This window comes from Bombina bombina, chromosome 7 (genome assembly GCF_027579735.1).
Source record: "Bombina bombina isolate aBomBom1 chromosome 7, aBomBom1.pri, whole genome shotgun sequence".
Taxonomy (NCBI): domain Eukaryota; kingdom Metazoa; phylum Chordata; class Amphibia; order Anura; family Bombinatoridae; genus Bombina; species Bombina bombina.
In genome coordinates, this window is record NC_069505.1 from 412,120,513 (window position 1) to 412,142,243 (window position 21,731).

The 21,731-nt window shown below is 40.3% G+C and overlaps 1 protein-coding gene across 2 annotated transcripts in view; it reads left to right on the plus strand.

Annotated features, from left to right (window-relative positions):
* Window positions 1-21,731, plus strand: part of LOC128666545 (inter-alpha-trypsin inhibitor heavy chain H3) — a 218,486-nt gene that overhangs the window by 102,613 nt on the left and 94,142 nt on the right. For both annotated transcript variants that reach the window (XM_053721209.1, XM_053721210.1), the window contains exons 14-15: window positions 2,493-2,653; window positions 6,530-6,559. In XM_053721209.1, coding sequence (XP_053577184.1) covers window positions 2,493-2,653; window positions 6,530-6,559 — 191 coding nt within the window. The remainder of the gene's footprint in view (window positions 1-2,492; window positions 2,654-6,529; window positions 6,560-21,731) is intronic.

Here is a 21,731-nt window from a genome sequence, read left to right on the forward strand (position 1 = left end):
GCATGCAAGGGGTTGTAATATAAAACCTTGTTGAACATACATTTTCTTAAGGTAACCCTCTAACTTTTTATCCATTGGATCTGAAAAAGCACAGCTATCCTCCACCGGGATAGTGGTGCGTTTAGCCAGAGTAGAAACTGCTCCTTCCACCTTAGGGACCGTCTGCCATAAGTCCCGTGTGGTGGCGTATATTGGAAACATTTTTCTAAATATAGGAGGGGGAGAAAAGGGCACACCAGGTCTATCCCACTCCTTGTTAATAATTTCTGTAAGCCTTTTAGGAATAGGAAAAACGTCAGTACACGTCGGTACCGCAAAATATTTATCCAGCCTACACATTTTCTCTGGAATTGCAACCGTGTTACAATCATTCAGAGCCGCTAATACCTCCCCTAACAATACACGGAGGTTCTCAAGCTTAAATTTAAAATTTGAAATGTCTGAGTCCAGTTTACTTGGATCAGATCCGTCACCCACAGAATGAAGCTCTCCGTCCTCATGTTCTGCATATTGTGACGCAGTATCAGACATGGCTCTAATATTATCAGCGCACTCTGTTCTCACCCCAGAGTGGTCGCGTTTACCCCTAATTTCTGGCAATTTAGATAATACTTCAGTCATAACATTAGCCATGTCTTGCAAAGTGATTTGTATGGGCCGCCCTGATGTACTTGGCGCCACAATATCACGCACCTCCCGAGCGGGAGATGAAGGTACTGACACGTGAGGAGAATTAGTCGGCATAACTTCCCCCTCGTTGTCTGGTGAAATTTTCTTTACATGTACACTTTTATTTAAAGTAGCATCAATGCAATTAGTACACAAATTTCTATTGGGCTCCACATTGGCCTTTGAACATATTGCACAAAGAGTTTCCTCTGTGTCAGACATGTTTAACAGACTAGCAATGAAACTAGCAAGCTTGGAAAATACTTTTGAAATAAATTTACAAGCAATATAAAAAACGTTACTGTGCCTTTAAGAAGCACAAAAAACTGTCACAGTTGAAATAACAATGAACCAAATTAGTTATAGCAACCAAATTTTCACAGTAAATGCATTAAGTTAGCAAAGGATTGCACCCACCAGCAAATGGATGATTAACCCCTTAATACCCAAAAAACGGACAACAGATATAAAACGTTGTATCACAGTCAAAAGCACAGTCTCACAGGTCTGCTGTGAGTGATTACCTCCCTCAAAACTAGTTTTGGAGACCCCTGGGCTCTGTAGAGACGTCCTGGATCATGGAGGAAGGAATAGGAAGACTGTGAGTGAATTCTTACTGCGCAAGAAAGTGCCAAAATAGGCCCCTCCCACTCATATTATAACAGTGGGGAAGCTCAGTAAACTGAATTTATTCATAAATAAACGACAGCCATGTGGAAAAATAATGCCCAAAAATTTTATCACCAAGTACCTCAGAGAAAAACGATTAACATGCCAGAAAACCGTTTTAAATAAAATTATGAAATGATACTAATAAGCCTGCTGCTAGTCGCTTTCACTGCAGTGGGGGCTCAAATATAAGTTAAATGTATACAGTATTTTCTTAGTGAAGTTCCATTCCCCAGAAATACCTCAGTGTAACATACATACATATCAGCCTGATACCAGTCGCTACTACTGCATTTAAGGCTGCACTTACATTATATGGGTATTAGCAGTATTTTCTTAGTCAATTCCATTCCTAGAAAATAATATACTGCAACATACCTCCTTGCAGGTGAACCCTGCCCGCTGTCCCCTGTTCTGAAGTTACCTCACTCCTCAGAATGGCCGAGAACAGCAAATGGATCTTAGTTACGACCGCTAAGATCATACATAAACTCAGGTAGATTCTTCTTCTAATGCTGCCTGAGGAAAAACAACACACTCCGGTGCTGTTTAAAATAACAAACTTTTGATTGAAGATATAAAAACTAATTTTAATAACCACAGTCCTCTCACACGTCCTATCTATTAGTTAGGTGCAAGAGAATGACTGGGTATGACGTAGAGGGGAGGAGCTATATAGCAGCTCTGCTTGGGTGATCCTCTTGCACTTCCTGTTAGGGAGGAGATATAATCCCATAAGTAATGGATGACCCGTGGACTGACTACACTTAACAGGAGAAATATGTCTTAAGATATACCAGAGTGTCACCTCTGATTGACCTCAGTTCTTTTTAGAGTTGAAGACATTGTTATATCACTCCTCTGTGCTAACATCTTAATGACGTGATGCACTAGGTCTTATAATATGTGCAATAAGATTTGCTCAAAGGAAACTTACAAACTATTTATGATAAGAGGTCTATTTTTTTTAAGGAAAATGTACAGGGAAATGGAGAAAAAAATAATAATAATTAGCACAAAGAGAAAAAGTTAAACCGTCACACCTGAAATCATAAGGTTTTCATGACAATGAATGATGCAAATCACGTTATTTGAGCTCTCATTTATTTTAACGGCTAAGTCAAATAATAGCGTCCATGTTTGTTCTCTCCCAGGGTTTTGGCTACAGGTGAACACAAGGAGCTCCTTAAAAACCAAACCTTGGCTCTCTCCTTGAAATACAATTTCGTTACCCCGCTCACATCCATGGTGGTCACCAAACCAGAAGAAAATAAAGCTGCAGCTGAGGTGGCTGAGAAGTCATCTGTTGATAAAGGTAAAAAGAACACTAGAAAATGATATTGCGCTTGACCTGATGCTCCTATTAAATTTTAGTATATGTATTAAATGTTGAAGCACACCTAAAATACTAGATAGATAATATAGGATACTAGATAAAAAATATAAAATATCTCATCTCATTAGTAGAATATTAGAATATTAGAAAACCTTAGGATAGAGGTTAAAAATTAATTTCCTCCTAGAACCGCTATTTTGGGGTGAATAGATAAACAATATATACAAATGCACAAATATTCAAATTAATACAGTTGCGCTTTAAATGATCAAAAAGAATAAAAATACAGTAGTGTATACCGGTGAAATAAGATGCAAAATCACAGGATACGCAAACAAACCATCAATAAAAAAACGGTGTGTTAAAAAAACACACAGTGCTTTGTCCACAAAACAGTATGCACAATTGGGTGAATGTCACCTTATTTATGGAATCTGACTTGTCTCCAGAAATGTATGCCCATTTAAAATTCGCTGTTCAAATTGATCCTATTGGGGGACTGACTGCCTCCGGTGCCGCTCCTGTCAAGCCAAGTAATCCTTGCTTTGGCTCCGTATGTAGAACTCTTGTAAAAGAGAAAAAGATAGAAGCGCACAACAGAGAGTATGATTCAAGTGAAGTTTTATTACAATTGATCACATGCAACACACAATGTTGCACTTACTAGCTTAAGGTTAAAAATAGGCACTTTCATGTAAGGATCACTCTGATGTTCTCCGTGGCAAATGTTGGTGTGGAGATGGTAATACAGAATCCCAACAAACAGCCTCGGTATCCACTCGGCGTCCGGACTGTCTGCTGCCGTACACACAGGGAGATGATCAGCTGTCCTTACACTCCTCAGCGCGTTTCCCCCCAACTCCGGTCGGGCTTTTTCAAGAGGTAACTCAAAGACTTTTCATTTTTAGCGCTTTTTCCGGCTTATTTGTAGTGTCCCAATCACGGACCTGACTCGTAATGACTCATCAGGTGGGCGTAACCTATTTCTTGTTAGTGCACTTGTTAAAAAAAGATACTAAAAGTTAAAAAAAGATACTAAAACGTAACACCTATATGATTCATATAAAAGCAACATAATTCATATATAACAATTCAGATAAAACAATTTCTATATATACATTATTACAAACACCTCGTTCCAACATCAATTGTTTTCCAAATGTTGGAACGGGGTGCTTGTTATAATGTGTCTATATGAATTGTTTTATTGTATTTAAATTGTTTTACATGAACTGTTATATAGGAATTGTGCTCCTTCTATATGCATCACATATATGTGTTACGGTTTAGTAATCTGAAATTTTGGTGAATCCGAAGGGCTCCTTAAAGGTTATATGAGAACCAAGCATACCGCAAAATGTATTTTTAAGAAATGAGCCAAACTATATATTAATTGTTTTTTTAAATGTTGGAACGAGGTGTTTGTAATAATGTATATATATGAATTGTTTTAACTGAATTGTTATATATTAATTATGTTGCTTTTATATGTATCATATAGGTGTTACGTTTTAGTATCTTTTTTAACAAGTGCACTAACAAGAAATAGGTCACGCCCACCTGATGAGTCATTACGAGTCAGGTCCGTGATTAGAACATTCCAAATAAGCCGGAAAAGGCGCTAAAAATCAAAAGTCTTTGAGTTACCTCTTGAAAAAAAAAAAGCCCGACCGGTGTTCGGGGTAAACACGTTGAGGAGTGTAAGGACAACTGATCATCTCCCTGTGTGTACGGCAGAGCGGTGTCTGCAGCAGGCAGTCCGGACGCCGAGTGGATACCGAGGCCGTTTGTTGGGATTCTGTATTACCATCTCCACACCAACATTTGCCATAAGTGCAACATTATGTGTTGCGTGTGATCAATTGTAATAAAACTTCACTTGAATCGTACTCTCTGTTGTGCGCTTCTATCTTTTTCTCTTTTACAAGTGTTGATAAAGGTAAGGTGTTGTTGCAGGTGCATGATGAAATATTTAAAGGGACACTAAAGTCAAAGTTAAACTTTCATGATTCAGATAGAGCAGCAGTTTCAAGAGACTTTGCAATTTACTTCCATTATCGGATTGTGCACAATCTTTTTTTATACACACTTTTTGAGGCACCAGCTCACGTGCAAGAGTTCACAGTGTAAATGAGTCTATCATTGGCTGATGGCTGTCACATGATACAGGAGTTGGCAAACTGAAGTCAATTTTGAAATTTGTCAGAAGAAAATCTACTGCTTATTTAAAAAATGCCATAGCATTGCCTTTTTATTATGCACTTGTTTTTAATGCAATTCTCCTGTATTTGTTTGACATCAGACAAGGTACTTATCCTTTGGCATAAGGAGGACTTGATATCATTTTAAAATGTTGCTGCCTATTTTTTATTACAGGTATATAAAATGATGTTTACAACTATTGGTACTTAATTCTGTATGTTGCTGGTTAAATGTCTCCCTATAGTAGACATAGAACATTAAGGGGTAGATTAATGAAATGTCGTACAGACATGATTCACTGTGGCGAACATGTCCGCCCGACATCGCTAAATGCTGACAATCATTGCACAAGCATTTCTGGTGAAATGCTTGTGCAATACCGCCCCTAAACATTCGCAGCCAATCGGCCGCTAGCAGGGGATGTCAATCATCCAGATCGTATCCAATCGGGATGATTGCTGTCCGTCACCTCAGAGGTGGCAGATGATTTAGGAGCAGCGGTCTTATGACCGCTGCTTCTTAACTTTTGTTTCCGGCGAGCCTGATTGTTGGCGCAGGAACAGGCGCATCCGCAGCATAATAAATCTACCCCTAAGAGTTAGGTTAGTACTTGAGAAGGTTTTGTCCGGATCCCCCTCTTGTCTTTATTTTGTGAGTCCCTTGAGTCTGCCTGCTTCTTCCTTCTTTCTTATTCCCTAAACTTGGTATTTGTGTTGATGAACAATGTTTATAGATTTTAAGCATAGCCAATGTGGACTTCTACCTCAATATCCTAACAAAACAACTGGTGTAAGGCTTCAGATTCTTGGGTGATGATTACATTTTAGCCACTAGTAAAGGTATATAGATAGATAGATAGATAAATAGATAGGAAAACAATTATGAACTCTTTGGAATTAGCTGGATTTTTGCATTAATTACTTATGTGATCTGTTCTCCATCTACGTCACAATTATAGACAAGCACAATCTGACTAAACTAATAACAAACAAACTAAATTTGAATTGAAGACTTTGCAGTTTTTTCATAAGAAAAATAAAAGTTTTTGTGGCATTTGTGTATCGCTTTAAACGCCAAAAAGAAAAGTGATAGACGCACTCAACTGAGAGTGAACATAAGCTGTAAAACGTCCTTGCTTGTTCAAAAAGGCCTTTAAGGGAAGATGAAAAACACAACATTTTCCTTTGATGATTCAGATAGAGCAGCAATTTTAAACAACTTTCTAATTTACTTCTTTTATCAATAATCTTAATTCTCTTGGTATCTTTTGATGAAAAGCAGGGACGTAAGCTCAGGAGCGTGCACGTGTCTGGAGCACTATATGGCAGCAGTTTTGCTAGAATGTTATCCATTTGCAAGAGCACTAGATGGCAGCACTATTTCCTGCTATGTAGTGCTGCAGATGCTACCTAGGTATTTCTTCAACACAGAATATCATGAGAACGAAGCAAATTTGATAATAGAAGTATATTTGAAACGTTTTTAAAATTGTATTCTCTGGCTGAATCACAAAAGAATATTTTTGGGTTTCAAGAGAGTGATAGCCATGTGCAGTATAAAAGCACTGTCAGCAGTGGATAATCTGACACATACCCTGCCCCATTAGCCATTGACTGTGTATTATTCTATAGATTATTTTCATTTTTCTTCCAGATAAGGATGACAGCAGCTCACAAGTATCCGGTAAGTACTGTGTCTGTTAGGCACATTGTGCCATAGTTTATAGGGATGAAAAATAACTAATTAATCTCTCAAGCATATAACATATTATGCTTTTAAAACTACTAGACAACGCGTTTCATGGTGTGTCACACCTGCTGAAGGGGCGGGAACCAGAAACACGTTAAGGAGTTGTTTGCAGTCTGGCCAGGCAAGCAGTTTTGTTTTTACTGTTTGTATATTGCAAATTATTGTATACCATTGTTTTTATTGCCATTATTGTGAAGATACAGGGGGGGTAGTTATCATCGTGTCAACTTTCCTGCCTTCACCAGCCCAATACGCCCGCCTAAGCTCGCCTACCTTCGCCGCCGCGGACCTGAAAAAATACTCCTAAGTTATCAATAAATCTGTCAAAAAGCCGCGCACCAAGTACGGGGCGATGAGCAGCGGACTGTGAGAGTTATCACTCATCCGATCTCACTGCTCTTCGGCTTTTTGACAGCTTTATTGCTAGCCTGTCACTAAGCACTCACAGTAAACTACACTGTTCTACCCCCTATACCGGAGCCCCCCGCAACTAAAAAAAGTTACTAACCCCTAAACTGCCGCTCCTAGACCCCGCTGCAACTATTATAAATGTATTAACCCCTAAACCGCCGCTCCTAGACCCCGCAGCAACACTTATAAATTTATTAACCCCTAAACCGCCGCTCACGGACACCGCCGCAACCTACATTATACCTAGTAACCCCTATCCTGCCCCCCCTATACCGTCGCCCTCTATAATAAAGTTATTAACCCCTATCCTGCTGATCCCGCACCTCGCCGCAACTAAATAAATAGTTTAACCACTAAACCGCCGCTCCCGGACCCTGCCGCAACCTATATTAAATGTATTAACCCCTAATCTGCCCCCCCTACACCGTCGCCACCTATAATACATTTATTAACCCCTATCCTGCTCCCCCCTACACCGCCACCACTGTAATAAATTTATTAACCCCTAAACCTAAGTCTAATACTAACCCTAACACCCCCCCTAACTTAAATATTAATTAAATAAATCTAAATAATATTTCTATTATTAACTAAATGAATCCTATTTAAAACTAAATACTTACCTATAAAATAAACCCTAATATACCTACGATATAAATAATAATTATATTGTAGCTATCTTAGGATTTATTTTTATTTTATAGGTAACTTTCAATTTATTTTAACTAGGTACAATAGCTATTAAATAGTTATTAACTATTTAATATCTTACCTAGCTAAAATAAAGAGAAATTTACCTGTAAAATAAATCCTAACCTAAGTTACAATTAAACCTAACACTACACTATCATTAAATTAATTAAATAAATTAACTACAAATAACTACAATTAAATACAATTACATAAACTAACTAAAGTACAAAAAATAAAAAAAGCTAAGTTACAAAAAATAAAAAACATAAGTTACAAACATTTAAAAAATATTACAACAATTTTAAGCTAATTACACCTAATCTAAGCCCCCTAATAAAATAACAAAGCCCCCCAAAATAAAAAAATTCCCTACCCTATTCTACATTAAAAAAGTTCAATGCTCTTTTACCTTACCAGCCCTTAAAAGGGCCTTTTGTGGGGCATGCCCCAAAGAAAACTGCTCTTTTGCCTGTAAAAGAAAAATACAACCCCCACCAACATTAAAACCCACCACCCACATACCCCTAATCTAACCCAAACCCCCCTTAAAATAACCTAACACTAATCCCCTGAAGATCATCCTACCTTGAGTCGTCTTCACTCAGCCGAGCCACCGATGGAACTGAAGAGGAGATCCGGAGCGCCAGAAGTGATCCTCCAAGGGGCGCTGAAGAAGTCTTCCATCCGATGAAGTGATCCTCCAAGCGGCGCTGAAGAAGTCTTCCATCCGGGCGATGTCATCTTCCAAGCGGCGCTGAAGATCATCTTCCATCCCGGCGATGTCATCTTCCAAGCGGGGTCTTCAATCTTCTTGCTTCAGGATCCATCTTCATCCCGCCGACACGGAACATCCTTCTTCCCCGACGAACTAACGACGAATGAAGGCTCCTTTAAGGGACGTCATCCAAGATGGCATCCCTTCAATTCCAATTGGCTGATAGGATTCTATCAGCCAATCGGAATTAAGGTAGAAAAATCTGATTGGCTTATTGAATCAGCCAATCAGATTGAGATTGCATTCTATTGGCTGATCAGAACAGCCAATAGAATGCAATCTCAATCTGATTGGCTGATTCAATAAGCCAATCAGATTTTTCTACCTTAATTACGATTGGCTGATAGAATCCTATCAGCCAATCGGAATTGAAGGGATGCCATCTTGGATGACGTCCCTTAAAGGAGCCTTCATTCGTCGTTAGTTCGTCGGGAATTAAGGTAGAAAAATCTGATTGGCTTATTGAATCAGCCAATCAGATTGAGATTGCATTCTATTGGCTGTTCTGATCAGCCAATAGAATGTTATCTCAATCTGATCCGCCGCGGATTGAAAACCAGGTACGCTGGGCCGGAAAAGTGCAGAGCGTACCTGCTAGTCATTTGATAACTAGCAAAAGTAGTCAGATTGTGCCGCACTTGTGTGCGGAACATCTGGAGTGACGTAAGAATCGATCTGTGTCGGACTGAGTCCGGCGGATCGAAGTTTATGTCACAAAATTCTACTTTTGCCGGTGTCTAGGGCTTGATAACTAAGGCGAATCAGCCTCGCCACAAATACGCTGCGGAATTCCAGCGTATTTGAGGTTGACGGCTTGATAACTACCCCCCACAGTGTTTAAACAAATGTTGCTTCCATTAGGTAAAATAAATAATGATTGTAATTATTTTTATTTTTTATGTTATAGTTTTAAGAAAATAAAACAATTTACTTTTAAACAACACGCGAGTTAGTTTGATCCTGTCAGAGATCACATATATGGTGCAGGTTTCGGCGCAAGCGTGGAAACCTGCGCCGCCTGTAATTTCACCTCACACATCGGGGTATTACATATATGGCTCCGGCATTTCCTAAATGGCGTAAGTTGGATAAACTAGCGATGTCCAGAAATAAGCGTAAATTCCGATTTCTGGAGTCGCCAGTGACTTACGGCACTTTAGAAACTGCCGGCGCCTAAGAAAAGTAAAGATAATTTGAAATCTCCCGAAACAGTCTAACACGCCTCCCAAAAATAAGACCGACAAGTATACCCCTATATCCACAATCCCTCCTCTCACTACTAATAAAAAATGTATTAACCCCTAGACCGACAACCCCCCACAACGCAATATGCCTATTTAAACTATTAACCCCTAAACAGCCATATCCCACAAAGCCATTAATCTATTCAAGTATTAACCCCTAAACCGCCATAGCCCACATAGCCTATTAAATGTATTAACCCCTAATCTGCCGCCGCCAACGTCGCCGCCACTATAATAAAGTTATTAACCCATAAACCTAAGTCTAACCCTAACCCTTACACCCCCCTAACTTAAATATTATTTAAATAAATCTAAATAAATGTACTATTATTAACTCAATTATTCATATTTAAAACTAAATACTTACCTATAAAATAAACCCTAAGATAGCTACAATATAACTAATAGTTACATTATAGCTAGCTTAGGGTTTATTTTTATTTTACAGGCAACTTTGTATTTATTTTAACTAGGTACAATAGTTATTAAATAGTTATTAACTATTTAATAGCTACCTAGTTAAAATAAAGACAAATTTACCTGTAAAATAAATCCTAACCTAAGTTACAATTACACCTAACGCTACACCATCATTAAATAATTGGAACAGCCAATAGAATGTGAGGTCAATCCTATTGGCTGATTGGATCCGCCAATCGGATTGAACTTCAATCTGATTGGCTGATTGCATCAGCCAATAGGATTTTTCCTACCTTAATTCCGATTGGCTGATAGGATTCTATCAGCCAATCGGAATTCAAGGGACGCCATCTTGGATGACATCACTTAAAGGAACCTTCATTCAGTTGTTGGCCGTCGGAACAAGAGGATGCTCCGCGTCGAATGTCTTCAAGATGGACCCGCTCCGCACCGGAAGGATGAAGATAAAAGATGCCGCCTGGATAAATTAAAAAAAAAAAAAAAAAAAAAAAAGATGCCGCCTGGATGAAGACTTCTGCCGTCTGGAGGACCTCTTCTGCCCCGATCGGATGAAGACTTCTACCGTATGGAGGACCACCTTATTTCCGATTGGCTGATAGAATCCTATCAGCCAATCGGAATTCGAGGGACGCCATCTTGGATGACGTCATTTAAAGGAACCGTCATTCGTCGGGAAGTCTTCGGCCAGGATGGATGTTCCGCGTCGGAGGTCTTCAGGATGCTGCCGCTCCGCTCCGGATGGATGAAGATAGAAGATGCCGCTTGGATGAAGACTTCAATCGGATGGAAGACCTCTTCTGCCCCGCTTGGAAAAAGACTTCAACCGGATGGAGGACCTCTTCTGACCCGCTTGGATGAAGAATTCGGATCGGCTGGGTGAAGACAACTCAAGGTAGGGAGATCTTCAGGGGGTTAGTGTTAGGTTTTTTTTTAAGGGGGGTTTGGGTATGTGGGTGGTAGGTTGTAATGTTGGGGGGGTATAGTATTTTTATTTACAGGTAAAAGAGCTGATTACTTTAGGGCAATGCCCCGCAAAAAGCCCTTTTAAGGGCTGGTAAAAGAGTTGATTACTTTGTAATTTAGGATAGGGTAGGGCATTTTATTATTTTGGGGGGCTTTTTTATTTTATTAGGGGGCTTAGATTAGGTGTAATTAGTTTAAACTTCTTGTAATTTTTTTTATTTTCTGTAATTTAGTGTTTGTTTGTTTTTGTACTATAGTTTAGTTTATTTAATTGTATTTAATTTTAGCTAATTGTAGGTAATTTATTTAATTAATTTATTGATAGTGTAGTGTTAGGTGTATTTGTAACTTAGGTTAGGATTTATTTTACAGGTAATTTTGAAATTATTTTAACTAGGTAGCTATTAAATAGTTAATAACTATTTAATAGCTATTGTACCTAGTTAAAATAAATACAAAGTTGCCTGTAAAATAAATATAAATCCTAAAATAGCTACAATGTAACTATTAGTTATATTGTACCCATATTAGGGTTTATTTTATAGGTAAGTATTTAGTTTTAAATAGGATTAATTTATTTAATTATAGTAAATTTATTTTGTTTTATTTAAATTATATTTAAGTTAGGGGGGTGTTAGGGTTAGGGTTAGACTTAGGTTTAGGGGTTAATAACTTTATTATAGTAGCGGCGACATTGGGGGCGGGAGATTAGGGGTTCATAATTGTAGGTAGGTGTCAGCGATGTTAGGGAGGGCAGATTAGGGGTTAATAAAATTTATTATAGTGTTTGCGAGGCGGGAGTGCGGCGGTTTAGGGGTTAATACATTCATTATAGTGGCGGCGATGTCCGGTCGGCAGATTAAGGGTTAATAAGTGTAATAAGTGTAGGTAGGTGGCAGCGACATTGGGGGCGGCAGATTAGGGATTAATAAATATAATGTAGGTGTCGGCGATGTTAGGGGCAGCAGATTAGGGGTTCATAGGTATAATGTAGGTGGCGGCGATGTCCGGTCGGCAAATTAGGGGTTAAATAATTTTATTATAGGGTTTGCGATGTGGGGGGGCCTCGGTTTAGGGGTTAATAGGTAGTTTATGGGTGTTAGTGTACTTTTTAGCACTATAGTTAAGAGCTTTATGTTCCAGCGTTAGCCCATAAAACTCTTAACTACTGACTTTTTTATGCGGTAGGAGTCTTGGCGGTAGAGGCTGTACCGCTCACTTCTTCCAAGACTCGTAATACAGGCGTTAGGCAAATCCCATTAAAAAGATAGGATACGCAATTGACGTAAGGGGATTTGCTGTAGCCAAAAGTCGCGGAAGAAAAGTGAGCGGTAGACCCTTTCCTGTCTGACTCTAAATACCAGCGGGCGTTAAAAACTAGCGTTAGGACCCCTTAACGCTGCTTTTTAAGGCTAACGCAGAACTCTAAATCTGGGTGTTTATTAGTTATTGCAGTGGGGGATTGCGGTTGACAGGTAGATAGACATTGCGCATGCGTTAGGTGTTGGTTGATTTTTGCAGGCATTTTAGGGAGTTACGGTGCTCCCATACACAGCGCAAGGCTTGCTACGGCTGCCTTTTATGGCGAGGTAAAAATGGAGTAAGATTTCTCCATTTTCGCCACGTAAGTCCTTGTGCTGGATATTGGATACCGATTTACGACGCGGTCCCATGTTAGCTTATGGGAGTAAAAATTGCGGGTGACAGGTGAAATATATGTGCCGCATTTATATGCGGCGCTGTATATAGGATACCAAAACTGCGCAAAAACTGGTGTCGCCGGCTTTTGCGGGCGACGCTGCATATGTAATGGAGGCCAAGGATAGCAGCGACAGGATTTATTATTTATTGATTTATTTTACTGTCAGTTTGCGATTGGAAGAGAGACGCTCTCTCAATTTACGTAAACATAAAATATTATAAAATATGGAAGTGCTTTATGAACACGTGTTTTATAATAAATAAATATAAATATAGATTATCATGGCAGAAAATAACCTAGCCTGTCCATATTCTTATCTGACGTGTAGGTTATCTAACTATCTTAATGCATATCCCAGGCATTCCTGAACTATGTGCTTATACCACGACCCTTGGAAGTTTATTTTGTATATTTACAGCTATTTCTGTAAAGACGAGTTAGCCAGATTACTTTTGAACCTACAGCCCCTCATCTTAAGATCATGACACTTTTTTGCGGTACTGTTTCTGTGAAGAATGTGACTTATATTATATTAATCTCTCCTTTTTCATCTCTAAATCTTACTTGCTGCGCTGCAGCACAAAACGTCATTGAACATGATTATCAAATGTTTTGTTTCAAGCACTGAATGATGCCCACATGTGTTGGCCAAAACAGGCATTTGAATGTTTGAATAAGCACAAGCCGCTATCTCACATACAAAAGCTCTCTCCCTCATACCTCCTACTGACAGATTAAAGTGAAGGTCAATTTTGATGAATTAGGGCCCGGTTTTTAATAATCCTATTAAAAACGAAGGCACTTTAATTCATCAAAATTGACATTTCACTTGTTTTCTTAAATAATGTACCTTTTAATCCTGACAGCCACTGCAGCACTTCCTCCGCCTGTCGCAAGCCCTCTTTGCGGGTCCAAAATGATGAATCCAGCTTCCTCCAATCACAGTGTTGCCTCAGGCCATGATTCCCCTGGGAGGAAGCTGTGATTGGAGGAAGCCGGGTTCGTCATTTCTGACATATGAAGAGGCTTCCAATGGCTGGGGGAATTGCTGGAGCGACTGTCAGGATTAAAAGTTAAGTTTTTGAAGAAAACGAGTGAAATGTCAATTTTGATGAATTAAAGTGCCCTTGTTTTTAATAGGATTATTAGAAACTGGGCACTAATTAATCGAAATTGACCTTCACTTTAATCTTTGCAATTGTCCCCCCGTTTACATAGCTTTTCTACAGAGAAAATGTTTGTTACTCATATCTTCAGTGTAGGTGGGGATACAAGAGGCAAATTCACCTATTTAAAAAAAAGCAAATAATGGTAAAGTAGCTGTTTGCAAACAAATAAATACACTCCAGCAAGTAAAATGGAACACTGGGAACGCATTAAAGGGGAGAAACAATGTCCCTTTAAAGTAATGTCGCTGGATAGAACTGTATTTGTATAGCCAATCTCGCAGATGCAAAAGAGCTTGTCGATGGGTGATCCGGAGCACTCTCAAGAAGTGGTCAGGTTTTTTTTTTTACCTAAACTGTGACTCAATGGGGCCGATTTAACAAATGTCGCACAGACATGATTGGCTGTGCTGAACATGTCCGCCCAACAACGCTAAATGCCAACAGCATGTGAAATGCTTGTGCAATGCTGCCCCTGCACATTCCCGGCCATACGGTCGCTAGCAGGGGGTGTCAATAATCCCGATCGTATCTGATCGGCATGATTGCTGTCGACGAGTTAAGGAGCAGCGTTCTTAAGACCGCTGCTTCTTAACTTACATTTCCAGCGAGCCAGAATAAGCAGCATTCGCTGCTTCATAAAGATACCCTCAAATGGGGAGTTTAAAAAGACGTGATTGCCTGTGTGAAATATTTTTAATTTTCCATGAGCGGACTGTTTTATAGAGATGTTTTTCTTGTTTGTTTAGTAATATCTTAAAAACATTTTTGTCTTGTCGGTAATCTTGACAATGGAAGTCTTTCTATTTTGTGGGAAGCTACACGTTGCCAGATAGGCACCCTTAGTTTCAGTGGCGCTGACCTCGCCACTCACTGCTCTAATGAGGAGCAATTACAATTTTCTTCTATAAAGGTAAGACGAGTCCACGGATTCATCCTTTACTTGTGGGATATTATCCTTCCCTACAGGAAGTGGCAAAGAGCACCACAGCAGAGCTGTCTATATAGCTCCTCCCTTAGCTCCACCCCCCAGTCATTCTCTTTGCCTACTCTAAGTACTAGGAAGGGTAAACTCTTAATCAAGAGTTTGTTATTTTTAAATGGTACCGGTTTGTACTATTTACTCTCAGGCAGCAGATGGATGAAGACTGCTGCCTGGAGGATGATGATCTTAGCATTTGTAACTAAGGTCCATTGCTGTTCCCACAGAGGCTGAGGAGTACAGGAAACTTCAGTGTGAGGAACGGTTTCATGCTATGCAGCAATGAGGTATGTTCAGTCATATTTTTTCTGAAGAGACTGTGTATTTCAGAAAGGCTGACATTATACCCAGGAGGGTAAGGGTAAGCAGTAATCCTAGAGCTAAAAAGAAGGGCATTACTTAGCTTGCTTATGGGGCCAATTACATATATGGTTGACACTGAATGTAAAATGTTTGTGAGCAAACGTTTTTTGGATGGGAGTGCTTTAACGTTTTCTTGTGGGCAATAAACGTTTTGGGCAACTTATTAGGACACACATGGCTTATTTTTAGGGTCTTGGAACCCACATGGCTAGTTATAACTGCTCTGGTGCAGTTCTTTAAGGCTCAGGGAACATCGAGTGAGATGGGCGGGGTCTATTTTCGCGCGTCAGTTTCGCACTTAGTTTTGTACAACAAGCAGCAAGCTCTAACTCCTGAGGGCCCTGGTGTATGTTTGGGGCTAAATAGAAGCTTTTACCCCACACTTTCGATCCCTGAGGGCAGGTAGGGCCACAGCAGGGCTGTGGCAAGGTGCTGAGGTTTTTTTTTCCGGATTTGGGCCTATTTTCGATCCGGTTTGGACATTAAGGGGTTAATTGTTAAAAAATTTTGTGGTGCAATCTTAACTACCTATTGGGTGTCTACATACAAATTTTTGGAAAATTTGGTGCATGTTTAGGCTGTTTTCCAGAATGTGTATGCTTTTTTTCTCTTAAAGGCACAGTACCGTTTTTTAAGATTGTTATTTTTTTCACTAAATAAAGTGTTTTCATGCTTGTTTGTAGTCATTACTAGCCTGTTCAACATGTCTGACATTGAGGAAAGTAAATGTTTATTATGTTTAGAAGCCATTGTGGAACCTCCACTTAGAATGTGTCCCTCATGCACTAAAAGGTCAATAAATTGTAAAGAACATATTTTATCTACTAAAAGTATGTCGCAGGATGATTCTCAGTCAGAAGAGAATCAGGTTATACCATCTAATTCTCCCCAAGTGTCACAACTGTTAACGCCCGCACAAGTGACGCCAAGTACTTCTAGTGCGTCTAATTCTTTCACCCTGCAGGATATGGCCGCAGTTATGAATACTACCCTCACTGAGGTTTTATCTAAGCTGCCGGGGTTGCAGGGGAAGCACAGTAGGTCTGGTGTGAGAACAAACACTGAGCCCTCTGACGCTTTATTAGCTATATCTGATGTACCCTCACAATGTTCTGAAGTGAGAGATTTGCTGGCTGAGGGAGAGATTTCTGACTTAGGAAATATGTTCCCTCAGACAGATTCAGATATGACGGCTTTTAAATTTAAACTAGAACACCTCCACTTATTGCTCAGGGAGGTTTTAGCGACTCTGGATGATTGTGACCCTATTGTTGTTAAAGAGAAATTGTGTAAAATGGACAAATTCCTAGAGGTTCCTGCCTACACTGAGCAGTCCCTAAGAGGATTTCGGAAATTGTTACTAAGGAGTGGGATAGACCAGGTATTCCGTTCGCTCCCCCTTCTACTTTTAAGAAAATGTTTCCCATATCAGACGCCATGCGGGACTCGTGGCAGACGGTCCCTAAGGTGGAGGGAGCTATTTCTACCCTGGCTAAGCGTACAACTATACCTATTGAGGACAGTTGTGCTTTCAAAGATCATATAGATAAAAAATTAGAGGGTCTCCTGAAGAAAATGTTTGTTCATCAAGGTTTTCTTCTCCAACCTATAGCGTGCATTGTTCCTGTAACTACTGCAGCGTCCTTTTGGTTCGAGGCTCTGGAAAAGGCTCTTCAGATTGAGACTCCATTAGAGGATATTCTAGATAGAATTAGGGCTCTCAAGCTAGCTAATTCTTTCATTACAGATGCCGCTTTTCAATTGGCTAAATTAGCGGCAAAGAATTCAGGTTTTGCCATTTTAGTGCGCATCAAAGGCTAAGCTTTTAGCCATTCCCTTCAAGGGTAAGACCCTATTCGGGCCTGAACTGAAAGAGATCATTTCAGACATCACTGGAGGGAAAGGCCATGCCCTTCCTCAGGATAAGATGAATAAGATGAGGATCAAACAAAATAATTTTCGTTCCTTTCGAAACTTCAAAGGTGGTCCCTCTTCCTCTGCCGCGAAGCAAGAAGGGAATCTTGCTCAATCCAAGTCAGTCTGGAGACCTAACCAGACTTGGAACAAGGGTAAACAGGCCAAGAAGCCTGCTGCTGCTACCAAGACAGCATGAAGGGGTAGCCCCCGATCCAGGACCGGATCTAGTAGGAGGCAGACTTTCTCTCTTCGCTCAGGCTTGGGCAAGAGACGTTCAGGACTCCTGGGCTTTAGAAATAGTAACCCAGGGGTATCTTCTAGATTCCATCTTTCTCAATTGTCTGTAAACCAGACAAAAAGAGAGGCGTTCTTATGCTGCGTAGAAGACCTATATTCCCTTGGAGTGATCTGCCCAGTTCCGAATACAGAACAGGGGCAAGGGTTCTACTCCAATCTGTTTGTGGTTCCCAAAAAAGAGGGAACTTTCAGACCAATTTTGGATCTCAAGATCCTAAACAAATTCCTCAGAGTCCCATCCTTCAAGATGGAGACCATTCGGACTATTTTGCCAATGATCTAGGAGGGTCAATATATGACCACCGTGGACTTAAAGGATGCATATATATACACATTCCTATCCACAAAGATCGTCACCAGTTCCTCAGGTTCGCCTTTCTGGACAAGCATTACCAGTTTGTGGCTCTTCCCTTCGGGTTGGCCGTGGGGCATAGCTGTGGCGCCTTATCTGGACGATATCTTAATCCAGGCGTCAACTTACCAATAAGCCAAGTCTCACATGGACATCGTGTTGGCTTTTCTAAGATCTCACGGGTGGAAGGTGAACGTGCAATAGAGTTCACTTATCCCTCTCACAAGAGTTCCATTTCCGGGAACTCTGATAGATTCAGTGAACATGAAAATTTTTCTGATGGAGGTCAGGAAATCAAAGATTTTATCCATCTGCCGAGCTCTTCATTCCATTCCTCGGCCGTCAGTGGATCAGTGTATGGAGGTAATCGGTTTAATGGTAGCGGCAATGGACATAGTTCCGTTTGCTCGCTTGCATCTCAGACCACTGCAACTTTGCATGCTCAAACAGTGGAATGGGGATTATGCAGATTTATCTCCTCGGATAAATCTGGACCAAGAGACCAGAGACTCTCTTCTTTGGTGGTTGTCACAGGATCATCTATCCAAGGGAATGTGTTTCCACAGGCCAGCATGGGTCATAGTGACGACAGACGCCAGCCTATTGGGCTGGGGTGCAGTCTGGAATTCCCTGAAAGCACAGGGATTGTGGACTCAGGAGGAGGCTATCCTACCAATAAATATTCTAGAACCGAGAGCGATATTCAAAGCGCTTCAGGCATGGCCTCAGCTGACGTCAGCCAGATTCATAAGATTCCAGTCGGACAATATCACGACTGTAGCATATATCAATCATCAAGGGGGAACAAAGAGTTCTCTAGCGATGATAGAGGCTACCAAAATAATTCAATGGGCAGAGACTCACTCTTGCCATCTATCAGCAATCTATATCCCAGGAGTGGAGAACTGGGAAGCAGATTTTCTAAGTCGTCAGACTTTTCATCCGGGGGAGTGGGAACTCCATCCGGAGGTGTTTGCACAATGGATTCAGCAATGGGGCACACCAGAATTGGGTCTGATGGCGTCTTGTCAGAACGCCAAACTTCCTTGTTACGGGTCCAGGTCAAGGGATCCTCAGGCAGTACTGATAGATGCTTTAGCAGTACCCTGGTCGTTCAACCTGGCTTATGTGTTTCCACCATTTCCTCTCCTTCCTCGTTTGATTGCCAGAATCAAACAGGAGAGAGCTTCGGTGATTTTGATAGCACCTGCGTGGCCACGCAGGACTTGGTATGCAGACCTGGTGGACATGTCATCTCTTCCACCATGGACTCTGCCACTGAGACAGGACCTTCTGATTCAAGGTACGTTGCAGCATCCAAATCTAGTTTCTCTGCGGCTGACTGCTTGGAGATTGAACGCTTGATTTTATCCAAGCGGGGTTTCTCTGAGTCGGTCATAGATACCTTGATTCAGGCTCGAAAGCCTGTTACCAGGAAAATTTATCACAAGATATGGCGTAAATATCTTTATTGGTGCGAATCCAAAGGCTACTCATGGAGTAAGATCAGGATTCCTAGGATTTTGTCATTTCTCCAAGAAGGATTGGAGAAGGGGCTATCAGCTAGTTCCTTAAAGGGACAGATATCTGCTTTATCAATTCTACTGCACAAATGTCTGGCAGATGCTCCAGACGTTCAGTCATTCTGTCAGGCTTTAGTTAGAGTCAAGCCTGTGTTTAAACCTGTTGCTCCGCCATGGAGTTTGAATTTAGTTCTTAAGGTTCTTCAAGGGGTTCCGTTTCAACCTATGCATTCCATAGATATTAAGCTTCTATCTTGGAAAGTTCTGTTTTTAGTTGCTATCTCTTCAGCTCGAAGAGTTTCTGAACTATCTGCATTGCAATGTGACTCGCCGTATCTTGTTTTCCATGCTGATAAGGTGGTTTTGCGTACCAAACCTGGATTCTTTCCTAAGGTTGTTAGTAATAAGAATATTAATCAGGAAATTGTTGTTCCTTCTCTGTGTCCTAATCCTTCCTCTAAGAAGGAGCGTCTGTTGCACAACTTGGACGTAGTTCGTGCTTTGAAGTTTTACTTGCAAGCGACCAAAGATTTCCGTCAAACATCTTCTTTGTTTGTTGTCTATTCTGGAAAACGTAGAGGTCAAAAACCTACGGCTACCTCTCTTGCCTTTTGGCTGAAAAACATCATCCGTTTGGCATACGAGACTGCTGGACAGCAGCCTCCCGAAAGAATTACAGCTCACTCTACTAGAGTGGTGGCTTCCACATGGGCTTTTAAAAATGATGCTTCTGTTGAACAGATTTGTAAGGCTGCGACTTGGTCTTCGCTTCATACCTTTTCCAAATTTTACAAATTTGATACCTTTGCTTCCTCGGAGGCTATTTTTGGGAGAAAAGTTCTTCAAGCAGTGGTGCCTTCTGTTTAACCATCTGTCTTGCCCCTCCCGTTCATCCGTGTCCTGTAGCTATGGTATTGTATCCAACAAGTAAAGGATGACTCCGTGGACTCGTCTTACCTTTATAGAAGAAAACTAAATTTATGCTTACCTGATAAATTGATTTCTTCTATGGTAAGACAAGTCCACGGCCCGACCTGTCATTTTAAGACAGATTGTATTTTTTGATTTAAACTCAGTCACCTCTGCACCTTGTAGTTTCTCCTTTTTCTTCCTGTACCTTCAGTCGAATGACTGGGGGGTGGAGCTAAGGGAGGAGCTATATAGACAGCTCTGCTGTGGTGCTCTTTGCCACTTCCTGTAGGGAAGAATAATATCCCACAAGTAAAGGATGAATCCGTGGACTCGTCTTACCATAGAAGAAATCAATTTATCAGGTAAGCATAAATTTAGTTTTTTTTGATTCTCGCTATTTTTCCGCGTTGATGTTGCAGTAAGTTTTTCAGCAAGATATTAGTTTATGAAAAAGTTTTATGAAATCTAACTTATAATCTTGTAAGGCCTGAGGATTTAAAGCTCTCTGCATAGGTTAGATAATCAGTGAAGTCTCGCCAGTGCTGTGAGCTCACTTAAAGAATTTTAGAAATGCACATTTTACCCTGAGAGATCTGTTTTCTAGCTATACAGGATACAAGGTGTAAAATGTGAACATGCACAAGCCAGTCACATTTACTGCCCTATGCTCTCCCCACTTTTGTCCAGATCACGCCAGGAAATAAGCTTTTCAGGGCATGACATTTAGCCCGCCCCTTTTATGTCCAGTAAATTTAAAGGGATAGTAAAGTCCAAATTAAACTTTCATGATTCAGATAGGGCATGTCATTTTAAACAGCTTTCTAATTTACTTTTATCATCAAATTTGCTTTGTTCTCTTGTTGTTCTTAGTTGAAAGCTAAACCAAGGTTGGCTCATATGCTAATTTCTAAGCCTGTGAAGGTCGCCTCTAATTTGAATGCATTTGACATTTTTCACAGCTAGAGGGCGTTAGTTCATGTGTTTCATATAGATAATGTGCTCATGCACGTGAAGTTATTTAAGAGTCAGCACTAATTGGGTGAAATACAAGTCTGTCAAAATATTGGATAAGGAGGCAGTCTGCAGAAGCTTAGATACAAAGTAACTACAGAGGTAAAAAGTATATTTCTATAACAGTGTTGGTTATGCAAAACATGGGTATGGTAAATAAACTGATTATATATCTTTTTAAACAATAACATTTTTGGTGTTTACTATCTCTTTAACGGTGAAGCACCCAGCATCTAGAGGGAGCACCCCCAAGTGTCTGATTTTAGTTTAAAGGGACAGTCAACACCAGAATTTTTGTTGTTTTAAAAGATAGATAATCCCTTAATTACGCATTCCCCAGTTTTGCATAACCAA